This window comes from Dipodomys ordii, unplaced genomic scaffold, assembly GCF_000151885.1.
Source record: "Dipodomys ordii isolate 6190 unplaced genomic scaffold, Dord_2.0 Scaffold195, whole genome shotgun sequence".
In the NCBI taxonomy this organism is placed as follows: Eukaryota; Metazoa; Chordata; class Mammalia; order Rodentia; family Heteromyidae; genus Dipodomys; species Dipodomys ordii.
In genome coordinates, this window is record NW_012267411.1 from 1,302,480 (window position 1) to 1,320,849 (window position 18,370).

The 18,370-nt window shown below is 38.2% G+C and overlaps 1 protein-coding gene across 2 annotated transcripts in view; it reads left to right on the plus strand.

Annotated features, from left to right (window-relative positions):
- Nampt (nicotinamide phosphoribosyltransferase) overlaps positions 1-18,370 on the plus strand; it is a 35,484-nt gene that overhangs the window by 410 nt on the left and 16,704 nt on the right. For both annotated transcript variants that reach the window (XM_013034735.1, XM_013034734.1), the window contains exons 2-4: positions 9,941-10,097; positions 11,602-11,705; positions 14,940-15,068. In XM_013034735.1, coding sequence (XP_012890189.1) covers positions 9,941-10,097; positions 11,602-11,705; positions 14,940-15,068 — 390 coding nt within the window. The remainder of the gene's footprint in view (positions 1-9,940; positions 10,098-11,601; positions 11,706-14,939; positions 15,069-18,370) is intronic.

The window sequence follows — 18,370 nt, forward strand, 5'->3', positions numbered from 1 at the left end:
GTGCCGGGGCGCACGCCTCCCCGGGACCCGGCCTCTGCGCCCTGCGCTGGCCCAGGCAGGGGTGACTGGTTAGATAACGGCCCCGGGTCACGGCCTCGGTGGGCGGAGCGGGCTCCGGAGCCGAGCAAGGTCCCGCGCGCTCGCCCGCCCGCCCCTGGCCGGGCAGGTACGTCCCTTCCAGGGGAGGAAGGTGGTGGCGCCCTCCCGGCACGTTGCCCGGCCCAGCCTGGGACTCAGGGCGGTGGACACACGTCTGTCCCCGGTAGCCGGGGTGCATTCTCCGGTTCATCCTGCTGGGCCGCGTGCATCTCCAGCTCTCGTGCTGGCCGTGCTCCTGCGCCTGACCCCGGGGTGCGGGGGCCACGGGGTCGGCGCTCCTTTAGGGTCACCACGGGATTTCCGTGAAAAGGAAACTGAAACTCGCGGAGATTTAAAGGAATTGGAGTTTTCACCCTGCAGAACTTGTGGGAAGGAAACGGCACGCGTTGCTTTAATGTGCCTATTGGATGCTTGCGTGCTTAGCTGCCCCATTACTTTTGCTTGAAACTCAAGTCAAACTCACAAAGAGACAGAAAAGGGGGGAAATCACTAGAGGGAAAGCCTCGCCAGCGTCCCCAAATTATACAAAGGGAACTTTGATACTTTGACTAACTTTGCTTAGCCAAGAGGCTTGCTTAAAAGGTGAAATGTCAGAGGTCAGAAATACTAATCGTAGAAAATAAATTTTTAGCTTTTAAGCTTCAGGGTTTACTGCAGCAACATGGTAATTTTTAATACAGTAATTAGCCTAGTATTCTTGTGTCTGTCTGGATTTTCTCTAGATTCTATTTATTATTTATTTATTATTTGTCTGTACTGGGGTTTGCAGTGAGGGTGCTGTGGTCTGGCTTTAACTCACAAGGCTGGCACTCTACCACCTGAGCCACACCTCCACCTTTAATTGGAGATGAATCTCTCCTATTGGTCTGTCTGGACTGGCTTTGGAATCTAGACCCTCATCAATCTCCTGAGTAACTGGGATTATAGGTCTGAGGGTACTGACACTGGGTGTTTTATTTTTTAAACCTCAAATACTGGATAGAATTCCATTTTATTTCAGTACTAGTTCAATTTTTTTTTTTTTTTTGCAGTTAGATTAGGATTCTGTTATACTTGGGTGATTTCCATTGAGTGTCAAGTCTCTGTAAGGGAATTTAAAGAAAGAAATCTGTACTAATGCAAGGGCATGATCATTTCTAGTATGGTTCTTCACCTGACCCTAAAACTTCTGCTTGAGTTCTCTTAGCTCAGTTACACTGTTTTTGGTATCTTTATTAATGATCTTAGGGTTTCATCCATTGCTTTTAACTCTTTAAAATAATTTTCAGATTCTTAGCTCATTAACTGTGGAGTAAATTACTGAATTGTAAGTGGGAAATGTAAATAAAGAAGTCAGAAGCAAAAGGGAATGCAGGTCCTGGAGTGGTTTTAAGGAATGTAGTGTTTTTATTTTGTGCTGATTCTGGGGCTTGAACTCCTCTGAGCTCAGTCCCTGAGCTTTTGTGCTCAAGGCTAGCACTTACCACTTGAGCCACAGCTCCACTTCTGGCTTTTTGGTAATTAATGGGAGATAAGATTCTCATGGACTTTTCTGCCTGAGCTGGCTTCAAACTGCACCTCAGCCTCCTGAGTAGTTAGGATTTCAGGCAGTTTGGTCAAATTTGTTAAACATCAGTTTGTGGGTAGGGAGTGTGTGTAGTTAAAATGATGAGTTACCTTAAAATTCTATTTTGGGTGTGTGGTCCTGTTTTCATAATACTGGGGATTGAACTCAGGGCCTCTTGCTTGCTAGATAAGTGCTCTACCAGTTGAGCCACAACTCCAGCCTCCTTCTTTGCCTTGATTGTTTCAAGGTAAGTTCTGGTTTACACCAGCGTTGGCCTGGGGTGAGATCTTCTAACTTGTGCTTTCCCTCCACTGAATGAGATGGAGTCTTGTGTACTTTTATGCCTAGGCTGGCTTTGAACCCTCTGAACTAGCTACCCCCAAGTTTTCTAATCTTCTAGCGAATTATACTTACTTGCACTATTAGAATTTGTACCTACGTAAATTTTTACCAAATCAGGCTGTTACATTTTATCCTTTTTCTTACATGAAATATTGTCAGAAGATTTGCATCTTGGTTTTGTTTTTTCACTTTTCCCTCTAAAAGTCCCTTCAAGGGGATTCAGTCAGGTTGTTATTTTTATACCAGTGGGTTACAACAATATACTAACATACAGGATTTTTGTATTCCACAATCAGATTTGGTCATTGAGTTTCTTTTTCCTTGCCTTTTGAATGGTCCTTGCAATTTCTAGTTTTGCTTTTTTTAATCATAGGCAAAAAAGAAGCACAATGTTAATCTTGAGGTTGAAAGTGATGATACTCTCTATTTGGAAATTGCTGTAAAATGTTACAAATCCATATCAGTTCTCACAAACTCTAGGCAAACATCTGTATGTTAATGGGAAAAGTTAAATATGTTGATTTCTTCTAAAATTGAAGGAGAAATTATTAATTGCCCAAGCACTGCATAAAGGGATTTTTGGGTACAGAGGTGGACATGTACGCACATGGCAACATGTAGGAAGGTAATCCACAACAATTTCTGCTAAAGGTGGAACATTTGAAATTCATATTTGTTTCTGAAATCTCATACTTATTAAACCTAATGTGTAACTAAGAACATGGGCAAATGTGGTTCTTCAGTTTTCAGGACTTTTTGTAAGTATAAGGGACCTAATCTTAACTTAAATACTTTGTTGATCATTTATGTTTTCAGAATAGCTTTAGGCAACATTGTTCTGCACTATGTGTATTTACATTGTGTTAAACCAGCTAGGGCTGAAGGTGCCAATTGTAGCCATCAGAGTACTTCAATAACATTTGTAAAACAGATAGGTTTGCTTTACTTTAAGATAGCCATTGATTAGTTTCTAAATAATTAGAGCATTTAAAGATGCTTGTCCCCTGTCATTCCCCCTCCCCAGTGTGTACACTGGTTTGTTACTACAGCAGAGAATATTTTCAGAATGTCTATTTTATCTATAGTAGTAAATTAATAGAAGACATCAATTGTACTATAAAGGACATAACACACAGAAGTAATCCTTACACAACGTGTGGTTTACATCATATCACATTAATTATGAACTGAGCTGTCCAGTGTACCTTGCTTTTCAAAAGGCCTTTTATAAGCTTGTTAACTAGAACTCATATGGTTTCAATCATTTCAATTATTTAATATATAATAAAGACTTACCTGGCATTGTAAATGAAGACAGTGATGAGCAGTGTATACAACTCACGATGTAGGAAGGTTGATTTTAGAAATGTTTCAAAGAGCTGTCCAACTGATTTACAGTAATGAAGCAGTTGAGATTTTGTTTTTCTAATGTCTTAATTAAAAAACCTAGAAATTTGAGTTATTTGAGGAAAATATTTTGGAGATGAGAATCATGTGGGCCAGTTCTACCTGGAACGTTAGCCTCCCATGTCTTCCTCTGAGATGTTCCTATTTCTCATAGTTGCCTCTTTGTCACTGCTCCTGAATGAACACTAAAGTACTAGTGTAATGGCTCCCATGATAGCCTGACTTCAGTCATAAAGAGGGTACTGCTGAAGTTTGTACCTGGGAAACCACTTATCAGTCTGGTGATGATATATATATATATATATGACATTTTGCATGTATTTTAATTTCCCTGCTAGGTTTTATGTTACAGGAAAAACTTGGACAATAGAAATAGTTATATATGGGCTGGGAAGGTGGCTCAGCGGTAGAGTGCTTGCCTTGCATGCATGAGGCCCTGGGTTCAATTCCTCAGCACCACATAAGCAAAAAGAAAAAAGCCAGAAGCGGCGCCGCAGCGCAAGAGCGAGAGCCTTGAGCTGAAGAGCTGAGGGACAGCGCCCAGGCCCAGAGTTCAGGCCCCACAACCGGACCCCCCCCCCAAAAAAAAAGAGAAAAAAAAGAAATAGTCCTATATAAATGATGGATACTGTATAGATAGATTAATTTAGATCAGTAATAATCATAAAATATCTTACAAAACTTCAATACCAGAAACTAGTATCCTTCCATATGATAAAATTTGGTTTGCACAGGGCTGGGAAGGTGGCTCAGTGGTAGAGTGCTTGCCTTGCATGCATGAGGCCCTGGGTTCAATTCCTCAGCACCACATAAGCAGAAAAAAGCTGGAAGTGGTGCTGTGGTTCAAGTGGTAGGGTGCTAGTCTTGATCTGAAGAACTGAGGGACAGCGCCCATGCCCAGAGTTCAGCCCCCATGACCAACAAAATAACTAAAAAAAAAAAAGTCTATCCATTGTAGGGCTAGTGCATCATCTTCTAATGCCCTTAGATACTATATATACAATGAGACTTGCTCAGTGGTCTTGAATATATTATCTCATATGCTCCTTTTTTTAATATTAGCAGTTAAAACTAAAAGTATAACTGGAAAAAAGTAAGTTAGTAATAGTTGCCTCTGGCTATATGATCTCATAATGAGAGGAAAGATCTTGGAAGGATATCAGAAAACTTCGGGGGCTCTAGAGAAGCAGCTAAACAACATTATATCTTACTCTCCCAGAAGGATTCTACTCAAATTTGTCTGTGCTTTTCCCCCCTGAATTAATCATACTATAAACAAGAATACTTAGCCTTGGCAATGCAAAATTGTGATATAGATTGCTTACCAACAAATACTGCACAGTGGAAAAGGCTGCTCCACTTATTACCCAGAATATCTTAGCTTATCTTTTTTTATTTCCTTGGCAAATCTGTCACAATGCAGACACTTAACTTCTGTTACAAAGTATCTGTTCTTTACCACTCGTGTATTAATATTATATAGATGCTCTTCGCTGTGGGAGGTCTGTGTAATAGTAAAGTTGGCTGGAGTTATATCAGAACTTTGTCTATACCTAATGAAGTTTTTTTGTGGGGTTTTTTTGGTGGGGTTTTTCTTTGGGAGGAGGGGAGGTGTTGGTCGTAGAGCTTGAACTCCTGGCCTGGGCACTGTCCCTGAGCTCTTTTGCTCAAAGCTAGCATTCTACCACTTTGAGCCTCACCTCCACTTCTGGTTCTCTGGTGACTACTTGGAGCTAAGAGTCTCTCAAACTTTTTTGCCCAAGCTGGCTTTGAGCCACGATCCTCAGATCTGGGCCTAATGAAAAATTTTACGTTTATCATAGAACCATTTTCTCTAGAAATCAGAGCAGTGTTAAAAGCGAATGTGATTTAACAGCATCCTTTTTGTATTTAATTTTGAATTCTGTGAAATTTCTTGTAAGTATTACTTAACATTCAAGACGGATTTGATTTCGTTACAACGCTTGATTTCTCCACTCATTCCCTCAGTCTCCATTGTCTTCCTCATATCATAAATGGCACCATTATTGATCCTGTTGCTCAAGCCAGAACTCTAGTTGGTGGTTTTTTTTTTTGTTTTAACAGTGTTAAGGTTTATAGTCTCACACTTTCTTACATGGCTGGCACTTTGCCACTTTAGCTATGCCTCCAGCCCAGCTTTTTGCTGGTTATTTTGCAGATGAGTCTCAGGGCCTTTTCTACCCAGTCTGCCTTAAGCCATGATCCTCTCAATCTCAGCCTCAGTAGCTAGGATTATAGGTACGGGCCATCAGCGCCCAGAAAAAAGGCATCATTAATACTTCTCCATTATTTTTTCCCATGTTCAGTTTGCCCGCTCTGTTCTCCTTGTTTTCCAAAATACTGGACCTGTTCTTTCTTCTACTGGTTTTGGATAGTAGTCTCTTAACTCCTGCTTCTGCTCTGAGCACCCTCTAATCCATACTCTACTCACTACCAGCCTGACTCTTTTAACATGGGAGCAGAAGCGTGTAATTTAGTGTTAGAACATGCACTTAGCATATGCAATATCCTTTATCAATCTCCAGCATCAAAAACTTTTTGAAAAAAATGTGAATCAGATCATATTCACCCTAGCTGAAAGCATAGTTAGCTTCCTTTTGCACTTGGTAAAAAAATCAAAGCTCTACAGTAGCCTGAAAGCTTTGTGATCTTTTCCCAGCTTTCCTCTGACCTTGTCTAGTCTGAGCACCAACCGCAGAGGCCTCCTTCTGTTCTATCACTTGTGCCAAAGCATTTCTGTCTTGTCACGTAGGGCTTCCTGGGCATCCATTGTAAGTGGTTCCTAGGCCTCCTCTACTTCATCATTTGTACAATTTTTCAAAGCATCCTCTTGATCTGAAATTATTTATGTATTGTTTTTCTCATCCCCCCCCCCACCAGTTGTTTGCCAGGGGACTTTGTCAGTCTCTTTTGCTTTTCATCTCTAGCATATGGAATATAGTAATGCTAAGTACATAAGCAGTAAAGGGTATGTAAAGTGTTATACAGAGGGGTTACAATTCCATAAGTCAGGTATGAGTACAATTCTTGGATGTTACCCCTTCCTTTGCTTTCCCCGTTTCCCCCTCCTGTCCCTGCCTACAAGTTATTCCATTTTCTGGTAAAGCTTCCTGACCAGATTAGCAGTAAATGGAAAAAGAAGGCAATAAACTAGCAAAACTAGAGTTGTCATCTATTCATTATAAACTTGCTGAGTGTTAGGTAGTTAGTAAATAGAAAATTATGTTTCATGGTTAGTTACCTGTGAGTTTGTCTAACCAGTTGGAATTCTCTTAAGACTTCTAAGCATACCTTCATTTATAATTAAACAGCCTAAATGTTTAATATTAATCTTAAATGATACTTGTTTCAGAGAAAGCTCTTAAATATTTAGGGAAAAGTGAGTTTTACAGTACAAAAAAAAAACCCAAACTAGGCTTAACACTTCAAAATTGTAATTATTGTCTATAACTGGAACTGTAATTATATGATGGAAAAATTTAGTATGCTTTTCAACCCAGATGGAGCTAAATAGCTTAGAGCTATTTCTACTCATTTTTGACTACTTTGTCTTCTCAGGAGAGGAAAATAATTTGCTTCATAGTATTTGAAAATCTGATAGAAGATGTACTAATAGATACCAGAACTATGGAGACCAGGCTAGGGGGTTGGTTAGTAGTAAGAGAGATAGTAGTAGATGGATGAAAAAATGAACCAGGTACAACATAGCCAGAATACTTAGTGTACACATGTGATAAAGTAATTGGGAATCATGAAATTAGTCTCGTGGAGGGAACTGACCAGATGACAAAAAATGGTAGAAGGGGTGACTGATCAAGAACTGGCTACTTAGACATGTTCAATTGTAATCCTCTTGTACAACCTTTTAAAGTTGAGAAAATAAAAGACTAACTGTAGGTCATACCAGAATGGATGCCGTGAGATATGCTTGTGGTCTGTATGTCTTTTATCAGGGTGGCTATCCTCATTACTTAGTTCCATTGCAGGAATTAGACTTATTACATTATAAATTGGACATTTTTGTGTTTTCATACATCTTTAGGTGGAAGTTGTGTCTAATCAGTTTAATTGAAATAATGCTTTTAATAACATTTATTGTAAAAGTATAATAAATAATTATCCTGCTTTTGTGTTTTAGTAGGTTAAGAAGTTTAATTGTTGTGAGTTCTCTGTTACTGCTCATTTAAGCTACTTCTTCCCTCTTAAAAAGTGAGATCAACATACATCTGGATTTTACTGAGGCCTCCCAGTGTCTTTCAGTATGTAAACATCTGTTATATCTGAGCAAAGCAGGGCCTCAAGATTCCAGTAGAACTTAGGTTCCAGTCATGTGTTACTATAAAGATTGACCCCTAGCATTGACTGTAACAGAAGAGAGGCTGCAAATAGGTCATTGGAGAAGGAAAAGGATGATTGTTCATAAGTGTTGATGGAAATACATGCACTTTAGCATTGTCATGCTAAAGATTCTTTTTTTTTCCCCTGCTTAAGTGGTGCTAGGAATTGAACCCAGGGCCTCATGCATGCAAGGCAAGTGCTTTACCACTGAGTCACCTTCCCAGCCAAGATTCTTTAGGATAAATCCAGATTGTACAGAGATTGAAGTTTGCAGCCAAGCAAAGGAAAACTTCCATCATTGCCATGATTGACGCTGTACCTTTATCACCTAAGCTGTATCATTCCTATTCTTTCCACCAGGCCAAATATACATTATTCTTCTAGTCATTTTTTACTGCTAAAATGTTTTATTATAGTAAAAACACTGAAATAAAAATTCTGATGAACATTTTTAACTTTTAAACAAAATCCGATAAAAAACTGTTGCTTTAACGTTTAAAAAGGAGAAATCTCTGCTAAGAAATCTTCATGACTCATAAAGAACTGATCTTGTGCTGTACAGGGATTTGTTTTCCAGTTAGGATTTGAGAAAAAGAAAGATTATTAGATGTTTTTTATATATTTTTGCTGCTGCTGTTGCTTTTATGGCAGGTTTTTTTTTAACTTCTTTTATTTGTGAACATACTGTACAGAGGAGTTACAATTACATGGGCAGGATAATGCGTACATTTCTTACCAAGCATTGCAGCCTCCTCCTTTGTTTACCCTTCACATCCCTTCCCAGCCTCCCCCCTCCCCCACAATCCCAATCCTTCTCCTCCCTCCCCCCCCCCCCCCCCGCACCGACGTTGTAAAGCTCGTTTTGGACATGACAACTTGTACTTCTCATTGTTGCAACAGGTCCACCTGTATCCTTAAACAACTGGTTTTTCCCCATCTCCTCCACAAGTTATACTGACATCAAATATAGTGAAAGCAGGGGTTATACTGTGGGGGAGGGACATACAAAGCAACAAAGAGATAATCTTATAAATGCGTTAGAAACAAATGCATGAAAGAAAAAACATTAAAATACACATCTAACGGTTCATTTTCCTGACATCACATTATCTGACCTTTTCCGCTTGACTCATACATATACTAGATATTACAAATAAGGGAAACCATGGGACCTATGTTTCTTTGGGCCTGGCTTACTTCACTTAATATAATTTTTTCCAAGTTTTTCCATTTCCTAACAAATGGGGCAATGTCATTCTTTCTGATGGAGGCATAGATATACCACATTTTCTTGATCCATTCATCTACTGAGGGGCATCTGGGTTGGTTCCATATCTTAGCTATGGTAAATAATGCTGCAATAAACACAGTTGTGCTGGTAGCTTTAGTGTGGTCTTGTTTGTAAACATTTGGGTAAATGTATGGCAGGTTTTTGTAAGTGTCACTATGACAGCCATGAGGAACCATCCTCAGTATTTACTTATATGTAAATGAAGAAATAATTATGAGCCATCATGACCAAATATACACATTCAGATAGTAACACTACAATTATAGATTGAATATTCCTAATTCAAAATCCAAAACATTTTGTGAATGGTCACGATATCACAAGGGCAAAATTCCGTATTTGATGTGACAGGTCATGGTCAAAACATAGATACATTAAAAATAATGCATAAAATTACTTTAGGTTATGGGTACAAGGTATATATGAAACTAATAAATTTTGTGATTAGATGTGGGTCTTGACCCCAGGGTATCTCATAAGTATATACAAATATTCTAAGATCCTAATCAGAAGTGCCACTGGTCCCAAACATTTCAGATAAGGAATACAAATACTTAACATGTCCAGATCTGTTCATTCTTTAGTATTGGTTATACACCCTGTAGGGAGTTGCTTCTCATCTGAATGAAAAGTGGCTATTTCTGAATCCAAATGAGTTCCTTTGCCAACTCAGAGGCTTGGTACCTACTTAAGTTTGGTCTCTTGAGTTAAGGTTTTGATTTTAAGATAAAGTTTCATACTAGGTAATTGACTTTTTTATTCTGGGTGAGGGGATGGGGGAGTTGATGAATAGCAAGCATGAAGTATGGTTTTCCTAGATTTGAAATAATTTCAAGCCTTTGGTTGTGATTCATATTCTCTTTTTGGTGTTTTCTAAAGTATTTCTCTCCATATAGGTTACTCACTATAAACAATACCCACCCAACACAAGCAAAGTTTATTCCTACTTTGAATGCCGTGAAAAGAAGACAGAAAACTCCAAAGTAAGAAAAGTGAAATACGAGGAAACAGTATTTTATGGGTTGCAGTACATTCTTAATAAGTACTTAAAAGGTATAACTTTTCCTAGTACATTTAAATCTCTTGCTTTTGTGTAACTTCCTATTTTTCCATATGCTATTATTTGAAGCAAATTTTTGAGTAGTGTATGATAGTTAGTTACTTAAACCATACTAGAGATTTTTTAAGGAAATTTGTAACCTGTTTAAGTTCTCATCTTTCGGTTGAATCCATTAAATCTTAGAATTTGGCAGGTATATTTGGTGTGCTTGAGTTTGAGAAAAGTTTTCTTGAAAATAGTAACTTTCAGAATAAATTTAGGAAATCCAGTCATCTCAGAGGCTAATCGTATTTGCTAATAGAATTTAGTTAATAAAGTAAAGGATTTATTATTGACTGGGAAGCATTTTGAATTATGGTAGCATTTACAGCTAGAATATTTTTATGCTAGTCAGTTTTATAAGGACTCATCTTTCAAAACTATTTCTAATTGTGGACTTAAATTTCAAATGTATTGTAAATAAAACAGGAAAATCTCAATAATTTCTTTGCTGTTTCTAGTCTGTGTGAGTATATTAGAAATTTTTAAATAAGAATTAGCTTGTAGTTTAAGACAGATTAAGCCTAATTTTGTTCAAGTAATAACTTTTCCATAATCTTGGCCTAAAAGATGTGCTATATTATTGAAAACATAGCTAGATAGCAAAAATACCTCTTTGTAGCCAGGTGCCAGTAGCTCATGCCTCTAATCTTAGCTTCTCAAGAGGCAGAAACCGAGAGGATCACAGTTCAAACCAGTGTAATCAGAAAAGTCCATGTAACTCTGTCTCCAATTAAGAAGCAAAAAGCCAGGGTATAGGTTTGGCTCAAGTGGTAGAGCACTAGCCAATCTGCAAGCTTCTCAAGAATGTGAGGTCCTAAATTCAAGCCCCAGCCCTGGAAGCAAGATATCTTAAGTGCATCAACTATAAACTTTGTGTAGTTTCCAAAGATAGATAGTACACTTGAATTCAGTTTAAAAGCTATCATATGATGAATTACAACTAAAAAGTATGGATTGCTTGATCTAGGCTAGCATTGTAAATTATTCTGTGTTGTGACTCATTTATTCCTCACACTATCCTCTAACTAGGTACTTTACCATTGTCCTTGTCCTTGTTTTACAGAAAAGTTAGTTAAAATGTATTTAGGGAGAGGGCAATAATTTGGTAACTGTGAAAATGATTGGTTTACCAGCCCTGAGGCATCATATCCCTTATGAATGAATACAATGGAAAGACTCATTTGAGAAGTATAAGTTGCGTTTTAATCATCTTGAATTTAAAGAGTATCTTAATGTTTTTTAATACTATGCAAGTAATTTCTATTTATCTGTGTTTAAAATAAAGTAACATGTTTAAAGTGGTGACTAAGAGAACAAATTCCTTTTCTGACTGCTGTTGACAGGGTGACTTATTTAACCTCTCATTATTACTTTTTAAATCCATAGAATGAGTGACAATTCAGCAACTCACAGAATGCCTTTAGAAATGTAAACAGGACATGTATATCCTTTTAGGTAAAGTAGTGACCAAAGAAAAAATCCAGGAAGCCAAAGAGGTGTACAAAGAACATTTCCAAGATGATGTCTTTAATGAAAAGGGATGGAACTACATTCTTGAGGTAAAAAGTCATGTCATGTTTTGACCTGTTTTGGTTTTCTTAAAATTCACCATTTCTTGTCTATAGTTAACAGTTCTTTTCTATTCATGCTGTATGTTTAGGGTATGTGGCTATTTGGGGCATTCTTTTTTTTTTTGATCAGCTGTGGGGCCTGAACTCTGGGCCTGGTGTTGCTGCACCTGAGCTCTTCAGCTCAAGGCTAGCACTCTACCACTTGAGCCACAATGCCACTTCTGGTTTTTGAGTGGTTAATTGGAGAGAAGAGTCTCACAGGGACTTTCCTGCCCTGGCTGGCTTTGAACCTCAATCCTTCAATTTCAGCCTCCTCAGTAGCTAGGATTACAGGCATGAGCCATGGGCGCCCAGCTTTGGGGCATGCTTTTATTATTAAGTAGTTGTACAAAGGGGTTACAATTTCACAAACCAGGTTATGAATACAGTGCTACTTGGTCATTGTCATCCTTTCCTTTGTTCTCCCCATTTTCCTTCCTCCCATCTCTACCCTCAAGGTACATAGTTCATTTTTTACAAAATGTATATTGAATATAATGATTGCATTTGCTCACTATTTCTCCCTCCATTCCTGTGTCCCATCTAAAATGTTTTTACAAGTGAATTTAAATTTAAACTTCCTTTGAAAAGTAATTCATTCTTCTTCTTTTTTTCTTTTTTTGTCGGTCGTGGGGCTTGAACTCCTCTGGGCTTGGGCACTGTCCCTGCGCTCTTCAGCTCAAGGCAAGCACTCTACTGCTTGAGCCACAGCACCACTTCTGATTTTCTAGTGGTTTATTGGAGATTAAGAGTCTCATGGACTTAACTGCCTGGGCTGGCTTTGAACTGCGATCCTCAGATCTCAGCCTCCTGAGTAGCTAGGATTACAGGTGTGAGCCACTGGCACCTGGCTAAGTAATTCATTCTTAAAAATACACATATGAACATGTGTTTATAAGTAAAAATACATTAATTATTAAGACCTTTGTCATTTCAAAAGTTAGTTCTGCTTCCTTCACTAAAAAACTATCACTGCTTTGCAATGCTGAGAAATTTCTCTCATTGAATTGTTATGATGGTTTGGTGTAGATCAAGGAAGTTGATTTTTATTCTTCATTGTGCTACATTAATACTTTAATGTTTGAATTTTGCTTAAACATCTGAGTATTCAAAGATACAGAAATTGAATTATGAAGGATTGAATTTGTTCTCTGGTAGTTTCTATATTATGAACAAACAGGAATGGAATATGACAGTTCACAATGTTAATTGTTCATTTCTGTCACACAAATGAAAGTCTTTTACATGGTACAGACAATATCAAACACACTAATCAGAAATACTTTCTCAAAAATACAGTTTCACTCTTAGGTATTTATAGTAAGCACACACTACTATATACTTTAAGCTAAGTGAAATCTGGATTAACTCCTGCACTTGCCCCCTCTCCCTTCCCTATGATATGAAGATAAAATACAATGATGTTAGGTGCTATACTTACTGTTTCCAGTTGCTGGGGATGGTAAGTCTTTATTATGTACATTCAGGATACTTTAACTTTTTCCAGAGATAGTCTTATCTGGTCCCATTTCACAGAATCTAAGACCTAAAGCTGTTAACTGACTAACTAGCCCAAGGCCTCCCAATGCTTTTGAGTGCAAACCAAGCCTTGTAAGGCAGTATGTTTTCTATTCTTATCATGATGTACGCAGTGCTTCTCATTGTGCATAGTTTTAATTGCCTTGTCCTAGGTTCTATAAATTGCTAGAATTTCTGAAACAACTTGCCTCCTATCCATGTTGCACATAGGGCCTGGGGTGGTAGGTCAATAGGAATGTGCTTAACTAGTGTGCCTAAAACTCCTGGGTTCATTCCTCATCAAGAAATGAAAACAACACACACACACACACACACACACACAGGCATGCACGCACGAGCAGGAGGGGAGCTGTACAAGTGTGGTTACAGTTAAATTCCTAGCAGCATACTATGTAACAAAATAACATGCCTAATTTAAGAGGAAATTGTTGAATTAGTAAGAACTCATATCAGACTTGGGTGTTGAATGCTAAGGTTCTATGATTAACCTGTTTGCTTTTAGGTCTACTGGCATAATAATACAAAACTTATTTGTATTGTTTTACTTTTGAATAGTAGTCACTTATCCTACTGTCTTTAGCCTTTCACTTGAGAAAGTGACTATAAAGTTCATTCTTGGAATACTTTTAGACTATGCTGTTCCAATTTATGTAACAACAGAGAAAATACTGGGTTTTTTTCTGGGGGGGAGGGGTCCTGTCATGGGCTGAACTCTGGGCCTGGGCACTGTCCCTCAGCTCTTTAGCTCAAGGCTAGCGCTCTACCACTTGAGCCACAGTGCCACTTCCGGCTTTTTGCTTATGTGGTTCTGAGGAATTGAACCCAGGGCCTCATGCATGCAAGGCAAGCGCTCTACCACTGAGCCACCTTCCCAGCCGTGTGTGTGTGTCTGTCTGTCTGTCTGTGTGTCTGTGTGTGTGTGTCTGTCTGTCTGTCTGTCTGTGTGTGTCTGTGTGTGTGTGTGTGTGTCGGTTGTGGGGCTTGACCTCTGGGCCTTTCTGGTTTCCTGGTGGTTAGTTGGAAAAAAGAGTTTCATGGAATGTCCAGTCCAGGCTGGCTTTGAACTGTAATCCTCAGATTTCAGCCTCCTGAGTAGCTAGGATTACAGGTGTGAGCCACTGGCACCCCGCCTGTTTTTGATCATTTTTTAATAATCTTCCTCTTCTAGTAATAGGTGCTGTTAGCAAAGACACTTGATAGCATTAAGTGTAAAAATTAGTATCATTGCCTAGGTTTTTAATAATTTCAAATAGGGGCTGGGAACGTGGCTTAGTGGTAGAGTGCTTGCCTTGCATGCCAGAGGCCCTGGGTTCGATTCCTCAGCACCACATGAGCAAAAAGAAAAAGAAAAAGCCGGAAGTGGCGCTGTGGCTCAAGTGGTAGAGCACTAGCCTTGAGCTGAAGAGCTGAGGGACAGCACCCAGGCCCAGAGTTCAGGCCCCACGACCAGACCCAAAATAAAAAATAAAAAAAATAAATAATTTTAAATAATTTTCTTTTAGGAACATTCTAACTAGATTTTGCTAACAATGTAACATGTACAGTTGCAATTTCTAAATTAGGGATTTGACTTCTATACGATGTAAAGAGCTTTAATAAAACAGGTCAAGTGTTATCAATGAGTGAATTCATTGTCTTTTTCAGAAGTACGATGGTCACCTTCCAATAGAAGTAAAGGCTGTTCCTGAGGGCTCTGTCATTCCCAGAGGGAATGTTCTCTTCACGGTAGAAAACACAGACCCAGAGTGCTACTGGCTTACAAACTGGATTGAGGTGAATTTTTAAAATTCTTACTATTAATCCAAAATAATTGAGCTGAGTTTTATGTGCTAATAACTTTTCCAGGCCTCAATTTCCAGTTGGTTATGGCTTAGCCAAATTTCTGAGAATTACTCTTATAACTCAGTCCTGTCTTATTTGTTTACATTCTAAATATGTATTATCTTAGAACAAAGTACATTTTTAGTAACTTAAGACATTTTATGTATATTCTGTTCCATTTAGACAAAAGGAACTTTGTTCCAACTTTTAATAACTTTTATCTTCATTCTTTCTAATCAGTTTAGTCCTAGGCTCTACCAATTGATACATTTCAGCTTCTCATCTAAATATAAACAAGATTCACTATTCATATTGCTTTATTTTCTAAACCTGAAAGGGAAGCACATTATGGGCTTCTAGTTTATATTACAAAGCTTTTTATGTTTTCCATGTACTTACTGCCTAGACTATAATAATCGACTTCCAACAATTTAATATGGCTTTCATAGGTAAAAGAAGATACCCTTGCAAGTAACTATAGAAATACCGCCTTAGTATCTGAGAGGTATTTACTTGGTTGTTACTACTACTCCTTGGTTTATTGATTTAAATAATTATTAGTTATTATGCTATAAAGTACATTTCAGGTCCTTATTTTGTGATACTGGATTTGAACTCAGGACCTTGCTTGGTAGGCAGGTGCTCTTACCATTGAGCTATTCCCTAAACCCTTTCTTATTTCATTGTTTTTTGACTAGTGTCTCACATTTATGCCAAGGCCATCTTAGACCAAGATCCTGCTATTTACACTTCCTGAGTAGCTGGAGTGATAGATATAAGCAACCTCACCTAATGTTTATTGGTTGAGTTGGGCGTCTTGAAAACTTTTAGCCCAGGCTGACAATGATCTGAAATCCTCTTTATCTCTACCTCTTGAGCAGCTAGGATTATAGATTTGAGCCACTGATTCTAGTTTGAAGTTCATTCTAAAGACAGAAGTCAATATACTACATTGACAGGAAATTTAAAACGTTGTTAGACTTTTCATGATCTGTCAACTAATAATATGCCCAGAAAAAATATACATTTAACCAAAAAAGAGTTTTTAATAGCCTGTATTATACATTGAAACTCTGGATTAATTGAACTTAAAAGAGAATGTATCTTAATTTTGTACTGGCAGATGTTTTAAAATAGGTAATATAAAAACACAAGAGTGGAGATTGTTGCTTTCTTTAATTTTTACTTTAGCGATAAGCATCAAAGCCAGGGCCTTGCAATGCTAAACACATGCTCTTACCACCGAGGTACAATATAAAAATAAAAACTGTAGTAAGAAAAATTTTAGATGGCAAACATGGCAAGATTATGGAAAGCTTCCGTGCTAATCAGTTTCACTTTGTTCCGTGTACATAGTAGGTGACCATCAAAGGTTTATAAGGAATTTGCTTTAGAGTTATAACTGGTCACAGTAGGAAAAACACAGTATGCAAAACATATTTTCCTAGAAGGGAAAGATTGGAAGTAGGAGAGTCCTGGCCACTGGCAGTAGGATCAAAGAAAATGTTCAAGAGTAGAATGGTTAGAGATTAGTAATAGAGTATAAATTAAGAGTTGTATCAGATTTTTTTTTTTTTTTTTTGTCAGTCATGGGGCTTGAACTCTGGGCCTGGGCACTGTCCCTCAGCTCTTCAGCTCAAGGCGAGCGCTCTACCACTTGAGCTACAACGCCACTTCCGGTTTTCTGGTGGTTTGTTGGAGATAGGAGTCTCACGGTCTCTCCTGCCCGGGCTGGCTTTGAACCGCGATCCTCAGATCTCAGCCTCCTGAGTAGCTAGGATTACAGGCGTGAGCCACCAGCGCCCGGCTGTATCAGATTTTTATTATATAACAAACTACCCCATAGTTATAGCTAACCAAAACTGTTGCGTCCTATGATCTGTGGTTGACAGAATTAGATTTATGCAGGTATAGTCAGCTGTGGTAAGGCTAGGGCTAGACAGTCTACAGTGGTCTCACACCAAAGCCATGGTCAGCTCAGAGAGATGGGACTGCATGGTCTTGCTCTGTAACAGTCTTTTTCACAGCGTGGCAGTTTTTTGTTTTGTTTTTTACTATTTGTTATTTAACTATTACATCTCCACATCAGTGTGGTGGTTCTAAGAGAATGAAAGAAGCTTCAAATCCTTGAAATTAAGGATTGAAAATCTCTTAGCCTGATTCCCACATTCAGGTCATAAGAATAGTCCAGAATCAAAGCCTGGGAAAATGGACTCCATCTCTCAAGGAGGAGATCTGCCAGGACTGTATTTAGTCTATCACACAAGAGTCTAATGTTATAGTATGGGTTGACCACATTGGCAAGCCTAAGGTTAAGTAATCTTTTGGCTGTTTTTCTTGCTTTATTCAGTGATTACTTAACTAGTCTTTAATTGTTGGAGGGTTTTCCATAAACTTCAAATGAGAAGTTAAGCATTTTGTTGTTGTTGTTGTTTGGTTTAGACATTTGTAGCAGTGTTTTCTAAAATAGATCTGAAGCTACATCTTATAACATGTTATTAGGCTTATAATAGAAAATTATCCAGGAATGGAGACGTGAATTCCCAAATCAAAATAAGTAATATGTTTGCTGTGATTAAGCATTATAATTTTTTGGAGTTCACTGACTGTCAAGAAAACAAGGGAGGGCTGGGATGTAGCTCAGTGCAAAGCACTTGCCTAGCTAGTGCAGTGTACTGAGTTCAGTCCCCGGAACCAAAAAGGAAAAGACAAAAAAACCCAAACAAGAAAGTAGAAATCCAGCAATTTTAACACTTCCTTATTGAGAATTGTGTCAGTATACAAAAGAAGGCAAAAACTTAAAAATTGTACAGTGTTTGATGAGGCTTTCTTATTATAAACTTGGATAAAAGCTAAGGATATAAAGCACTAAGTCAATAGGATTCTTTTGTACTAAGCTAAAGTGTCTCAAGTGATACTTGTGACAAGTGACCTGACAAGTGACTTAATCACTTGTCATTAAATACAAGAAAAGTTAGATTCATGTGCACCTAGAGCTTCTTAGAGGAGTAAATAAGTAACTAGTATTATTAAAGCCAGGTACCATTGTCTCATGCCTATAGTTCTAACTACTTGAGAGAAGCTGAGACAGGAAAGGAGGCCAGCTCAGACAGAAAAGTACATGAGACTCAAAGAAGAGCTGGATATGGTAACACATGCCTGTTATCCAGCTAGCTATGTTAGGAAACGTAAAATAGGTAGATCACAGCCCAGGCAAGAAATGAAACCCTATCTCAAAAGAAGTGAGCACCATA